This window comes from Poromitra crassiceps (assembly GCF_964638095.1).
Source record: "Poromitra crassiceps genome assembly, chromosome: 30".
In the NCBI taxonomy this organism is placed as follows: domain Eukaryota; kingdom Metazoa; phylum Chordata; class Actinopteri; order Beryciformes; family Melamphaidae; genus Poromitra; species Poromitra crassiceps.
Window position 1 is genome coordinate 4,113,906 of NC_139652.1, and position 7,213 is coordinate 4,121,118.

A 7,213-nucleotide genomic window follows, 5' to 3' on the forward strand; every position below is an offset into this window, starting at 1 on the left:
CGAGCCTTTGATCTCCAACTTTTCCTCCGCCGTTCCTCCTCACTCTCTCCCCTCTCGACCGAAATCAGGCGTTACCGCTTCACTTCTGACACCAATGTAACGTATCGGTGATACGCCAAAGAACGGAGAGTTGTAGTTGGTACAGGTTCTTTATTCACAGGCTTCTTTAGCTCCTAGCAGCTAGCTTCACACCGCTAGCTCTACACACAACAACCGGTCTCAGCTCGCTCCATAGCTAGACCCCCCCCGGCACCCCGGCCGCTGGTCCTATATACCCCGTTTCCCCTAGGAACACACCCACACACATTAGTTCCTAGCTACAATCCAGACACTTATCTTGTACATCACATTACAGGTAATACCTGGATTACCCGACACGTTACAATACATATATATATATAGTAGTACTAGTGTTATCAGCAGTGGTAGTATTGTATCAGTATTAGTAGTACTAGTGTTATCAGCAGTGGTAGTATTGTATCAGTATTAGTAGTACTAGTGTTATCAGCAGTGGTAGTATTGTATCAGTATTAGTAGTACTAGTGTTATCAGCAGTGGTAGTATTGTATCAGTATTAGTAGTACTAGTGTTATCAGCAGTGGTAGTATTGTATCAGTATTAGTAGTACTAGTGTTATCAGCAGTGGTAGTATTGTATCAGTATTAGTAGTACTAGTGTTATCAGCAGTATTTGTCTCAGTAGCGTTGGTGTTCGTGTGAGTTTCAGTGTTAACAGTTTTACTGTGAGGCTGCAGTCTATGTCAGTGCAGCTCAGTCCGCTGTGAACGACCTCTCTCTGCAGCACAGAGCACTGTCGCCCCGTACAGGATAACAACATGCACTACAGCTGAGAAGCTCAGAATATAGAAGACTGAGTAGAATAAAATAAAAAAAAATCATTGTGGTTATTTTAAAACAATAATCAAGTCAAGTCGTGCCTTGGCCTTTGTGCCTTGTCCCCACAAAACTTAACTTAGGACCTCCTGGTATTTTTTATTGTGTGTTTTATGGTATTTTTATTGTAGTATTTTATGCCCCAGCGATTTTATCTCATACATACAAAACATTATTGAGGTGATTTATGTGAAAATGATCAGATTAATATGTTTTAGTTATGATTGATAATAAAAATGTACCAAAAATAAATAAATTACAATATAAATACATTAATATATCATTTAAAACCATAAAAAATACAAACGGAGATACCTGTTTTTGCAAATGAACTCTTCATATATATATATATATATATATATATATATATATATATATATATATATATATATATATATATATATATATATATAGACTGCAACGTGGATTGAGAGATACAGCATTTTGATGCTCTGTATGTCCTGTAGGCTACATGTGGCAGAATTGACAATAAAAACTGGCTTTGACTTTTGCTGAAGTCACATTTATTGGTTTAGCCCTAATTCACAAGCCTCAGAGGCCTTTACAGAGAATGTCCTACAAAGCACAACTTATAGACGGTTTTCACCAGAGCACAACCCCACAGCACTTCCTTTTTCTCAGCATTCGGCAAACTGCAGAAATATTCACTCGACATCATTACTTTTGTTTTCGCCGCTCAGCTGTATAGACGGTTTTCACGGAATGGTCAGTCCTGCACTCGAGTGTTTTATTTTTATTTTATGTCCATAACAAACACTGCAACAGGAAGTGAGCGGGGGTTCAATTTAGAATGTTTTTGTTGTCAAGTTAAAACCGTCTATATAGAGCTTCTAAAACAAGCATATAGTAGCAAGAGAAGAGAGAGAGAGAGAGAGAGAGAGAGAGAGAAGCGAGAGACGATATGGAGGGAGAGTGGAGAGAGACTGAGAGAGAGAGACAGGACAAGAAGACACAGACACTCTAACCCAGCGGTTCTCAACTGGTCCCTTTGCATTATTTAAGAGACAACGCTTCCGCACCATTGACGCAATGAGCGTCAACCCTTCTTTTCACTGCCAGATACGATAGATGGCGCTGTTGGCCACCTTATGAAGAGGTTACCATACTTGTGTAGTCCTCTGCAAGACAGAGTCCCCCCCCCCACACCACCCACAAAACCAGTCAGTGTTCTCAGCATCGAGCTCCCTTCATGGAGGAAACTCAAAACACATCCAGCCCGGTGCCTCAAAGCGCCGTACAAGTTTGTTGTCACACGGGCTCGTGACAGTCACTTCTTTCACATTAAACTGGTAAACGCAAACCAATCGCTGCTCCTGTCAGATCAGTCATCCGCTTTGTGAACCCTCACATAGTGTACATTTCAGCCGTCAAACATGCTCCCAGACCTCCACACATCGAGTACCAGGAAGCACCAGCTGCTCACGGAGAACGTGAGAGTGTAACTCGCCGTGCCAAGAAGCAGTTTTCACAGCTTCCTGGTGAGAGACGCGCGGTTTCAGTGAAAATGACCCACATTCAAGTGTCGATAACTAAAGAATGGAAGAAGGCAGAAACAAACGTTTTTTTCTCATGAAAGTAGAGGCTTTGTTCCGTCTTTTGGGATATTTGTTGTTTACGTAGTCATAGAAGAAAATATTCTGTGGGTCGGGGAAAATCACTGAAAATGCTCAAAAACGCTGGCGGTGGCTGGCGACTTTTCCTTTGAAACTCTGGCGGGGAATGAGTTAAGTCGCGACCACACTTTTTTTTTTTTAGGTCTATATGCTTTTTAAACCAGGTTACGGTCTCTTCTGAATGGTCTAGGCCTCTAGTTGTTGAGGCTGTGATTATCCTATAGGCTAATACCCATTGTTCATTTTATACAGTGAGGTAAAGTTTTGGAGAATGGTCTCACTACAATGAAATGGCTACTATGGGCACTAACATCATGGCACACAAATACAATTGGGCTCATTGAATCCACAAGAGTTCCAGCTTTCCAGTCATACCCAGTTTATGCAATTCCAAGACTGTTTAGGGACATAATGCAAATAGAATAGGCAAAAATAACACATACTGCATGCAAAAAAACGTAAAGAATCTAGCTAATCCACAGCCTAATGTATACCCTATCCTAAGCTACCGGTATCCCTCAGCCTTACTGATACTACTAAAACTGATCCTAATACTGATTAGATCCTAATGCTTCTCCGATATTCTTTTCTTCTCCGATACTGACACACATTTGGCCCTCATTAATTTCCCCCTCATGCAGATGCAGTCTCCCCATCTCACAGCAGTGCAGTGACGGCCGCCGCCAGCAGCACGGCAGACAGGGTGGCGCCCGTTGTCGCGGCGCCGCCAAAGGTCTTGTCGTGGACGTGGCTGATGATGTGCATGGCCCCACTGTAGACCTCCTCGCAGGTGGGCCGGATCTGATCTTCAGGAAGCTCAAAGCCGTACGTGCCCTTGTCTCTCAGCTCGAAGGTGTAGGCGAAGGGGATCCCGATCAGCCGAGCCCAGTCTGTGGACGAGCCGGAGAAGTTGTCTGCAAAGAGACAGACAGTTTTACTGTCCGACCACAAGGTGAAATCACGGAGAGGGACTAAGGATCTATCCACCAGCCGGTCACGTGAACTCACATTTCATTTCGTTCTGCGGGACCGTCTGGCCTTAACATTTCACCCAGTGTTTTGCAGTGGGCGGAGGTTGGGCGGGTGTACTTGCCTTGACAGACAACTCCTTCAGCCAATCAGCATCGGATCCAGTCAAACCCAAGTCCGCTCGGGAGAACGGCAAAAACATATTTACCGCCACGTTCAAAAATCATCTCAATAGATGGCTCTTGTCTTCTCAAATCTACACGCATAGCTAGTTCGGTCTGCATCCCATGTGTTTCTGTTCATGTTGTTTTCTGACTGTGCTCTGTTTGTGTGACTGCTCTGCCCCCATAACGCACTTTATGCTGACGCACTTTATGATTGAGTTTCCTCTAGGCACCTTTATTTATTTAAATTTCCACTGATGATTGTACTGCTGAATGTACTGCTGTGTTTAACGTATATTTAACTCAGTCTGTAAATCTCATGTAAATCCAACGTAAATTCATATTTATCATCCACAGAACACTTCACCACTCATGTACATATTGTATATATTGACTCGATTTGATTAGATTTGATTGCACTTGCAACTTTGTGATTGTCTTTAGCTATCTTCTTACTTCTTATCTCTGTATATTGATGTGACCGCTACGCTGCATACAGACACTAAGACAAATTCCTTGTATGTAACTTGCATACTGTGGCAATAAAAGTGATTCTGGTTCTGATTCTGGTGTACTGTACTGCTCTCAGCCCCTAGTGTAGCTATTGTATATATATATAATGTATTTAACTTTTCTATTGTTGTGTCTTAAACTGTACCTGTGGAATTGCAATTTATTCTTAGCTTGTCTTTTTAAATTCTGGCAGGGGGACTGCCAATGGAAACTAGCCTCTGGCTACACTTGGGTACTTTTACACTATACTGTGTTCATGAATGTACACTGTCCCTCTATATCAAATACAATAAATTCAAGAAACTCCGCGGTTGCGGCGATACTCCCCTCAAGACGGACAGGCAAGGAGGCGGCCATTATTGTTGTGTTAGTGCAGTGCTAGTGATTGTACTGCTGAATGTACTGCTGTGTTTAACGTATATTTAACTCAGTCTGTAAATCTCATGTAAATCCAATGTAAATTCATATTGGGTTCCTGATTGGCCAACTTGCGCTGTCAATCACAGGGCACTGAGCGCAGTCGCTGATTGGCTCTTCCACTTTGCAGGTTCTGCTTAAAGCCCTCCGAGGGCTTGAGGCCAGACGGTCCCGCAGAACCAAATGAAATGTGAGTTCACGTGACCGGCTGGTTTACCAGGCTAAACCTCCACAGCTCCAAGTGGGAATATTTTGCCTTTAACCCATTGATACCTGATGCAGCATTTGCATGTATATCCCTCATTTGTATGCGTATCCCTTTAAGACCGCGAACCGCGTTAACGCGGTTCGCGGTCTTAAAGGGATACGCACACAAATGCTGCATCAGGTATCAATGGGTTAAGCTGTAGTCTTTGCGATGTGTTCAAGTGCCACTTTTTGGCCCCGACAAAGGCGACGTAACAGTGTGCCTTCTTTTCCCAGTTGTGTCTGCAGGCTTAAAGGCTATTCGCCTATTTCATTTGTCAGATGACTCCTTCAAACCAATGACCTTCCTATCTCAGCCTGCAATACTGGAATGCACATTATTTTCCCACAGCTGATACATAACCATCATTCACATGGAAACCAGTTGGGACTTTGATCAGCTCCCCGTTACACCAAAGACCAGTAACCACCAACTGATGAGTGTGTTGCTGTAACGCAAAATTCATGGAGTTATCCTATAAGACCAGCAGTGATGTCCATACTTACACAATATATCTGACGGGGTTCCTACAGTGTAGTCCATCCCATGGACCTTGCGAATGGCTTCTGCTGCACCCAAACCAACCTCCATCTAAGGAGCCAGACATTTGCATTAGCTGTTGTCATGTAAGACTGGTAGATGAGTAAATTAGTGCAATGTAACTTGACACAAATGCTACAGTTCTGACCTGAGGATGATGCAGGACATTTGAAACAGAACAGTGACACTGCACATTTGCTTACTTTTTCTGTTGTCTAAGGGTCGTGCGTTCACACTGGGGCAATTAAAACATAGGCTTTTGCTTTACTCCTGTGAGTTTCAATGCACAAGTCTTTGTGTTTACATCACACAAGTCTTTGTGTTTACGTCACACAAGAATTTTCAGTTTCAGGCACGGTGGCGCCGGGGAAGTTCATCTGTTCACTTAAATGCATAAAATAAGGTCTGTGGTTAACAAAAGTTTATGGGAACGCGAATCTGGATTCTGCATGATAATCTTCACAAATGTGAATAACTTTTATGACTTTTGGAAAAACTTTTTAAAGATTTTTATAAAACGCTTCAAAAGGCATAAAAGTTATTCACGTTTGTGAAAAGTATCATGCTGAACCCAAATTCGCATTTCCATAAACTTTTGTTAACCACAGACCTTATTTTATGCATTTAAGTGAAATCCCCATTCTAAAACCCCATAGACTTTTCCACTGAAGAACCAAAATGGCGGCGATTTCTGGATAAAGCCTACAAAAATGCATAATCCCTGCAGTACTCTAGTCTATACTGTGTGCATGTTAATCCCCAGTTCATTTGTATGATTCACATGTTTTTTTTAGGTTCTGCTCATACCAGCTCCTCGTAGTTTTTTAGGTTCTGCTCATACCAGCTCCTCATAGTTTTTTAGGTTCTGCTCATACCAGCTCCTCATAGTTTTTTAGGTTCTGCTCATACCAGCTCCTCATAGTTTTTTAGGTTCTGCTCATACCAGCTCCTCATAGTTTTTTAGGTTCTGCTCATACCAGCTCCTCATAGTTTTTTAGGTTCTGCTCATACCAGCTCCTCATAGTTTTTTAGGTTCTGCTCATACCAGCTCCTCATAGTTTTTTAGGTTCTGCTCATACCAGCTCCTCATAGTTTTTTAGGTTCTGCTCATACCAGCTCCTCATAGTTTTTTAGGTTCTGCTCATACCAGCTCCTCGTAGTTTTTTAGGTTCTGCTCATACCAGCTCCTCATAGTTTTTTAGGTTCTGCTCATACCAGCTCCTCGTAGTTTTTTAGGTTCTGCTCATACCAGCTCCTCATAGTTTTTTAGGTTCTGCTCATACCAGCTCCTCATAGTTTTTTAGGTTCTGCTCATACCAGCTCCTCATAGTTTTTTAGGTTCTGCTCATACCAGCTCCTCATAGTTTTTTAGGTTCTGCTCATACCAGCTCCTCGTAGTTTTTTAGGTTCTGCTCATACCAGCTCCTCATAGTTTTTTAGGTTCTGCTCATACCAGCTCCTCATAGTTTTTTAGGTTCTGCTCATACCAGCTCCTCATAGTTTTTTAGGTTCTGCTCATACCAGCTCCTCGTAGTTTGGGGCGACGATGTTCGGGTGTCCGTAGGGAACCAGGAGCTGCTGACCATAGGAGTGGATGGTGAGGAAACACAGCAGGTCCTCCTTCCGCTGCTCTATGAAGTTAGTCACAGCTTGGGCCTCTGGCTCAGACAGCGGCTTGGTGCCACAGTAAAACTGTGAGCAGCAGTCAGTCGATGCACATACGGCTGTAAAAACAAGCCACAGAAATAGATCAAATAGATCAAAACCATGTGCCCTAAAGTTACGACTTTAGGCACAACCTGTAGTTTTGAAGGTGGAGAATCACAACAACACTTA

At 42.7% G+C, this 7,213-nt stretch overlaps 1 protein-coding gene across 1 annotated transcript in view; it reads right to left on the reverse strand.

Moving 5' to 3' along the window:
* Window positions 1-3,184: 3,184 nt before the first annotated feature.
* Window positions 3,185-7,213, reverse strand: part of LOC310800671 (carboxypeptidase O-like) — a gene marked incomplete at both ends in the record, with an annotated part of 9,006 nt that continues 4,977 nt past the window's right edge. The window contains 3 exons of the mRNA XM_083663288.1: window positions 3,185-3,441; window positions 5,344-5,428; window positions 6,899-7,101. Coding sequence (XP_083519414.1) covers window positions 3,185-3,441; window positions 5,344-5,428; window positions 6,899-7,101 — 545 coding nt within the window. The remainder of the gene's footprint in view (window positions 3,442-5,343; window positions 5,429-6,898; window positions 7,102-7,213) is intronic.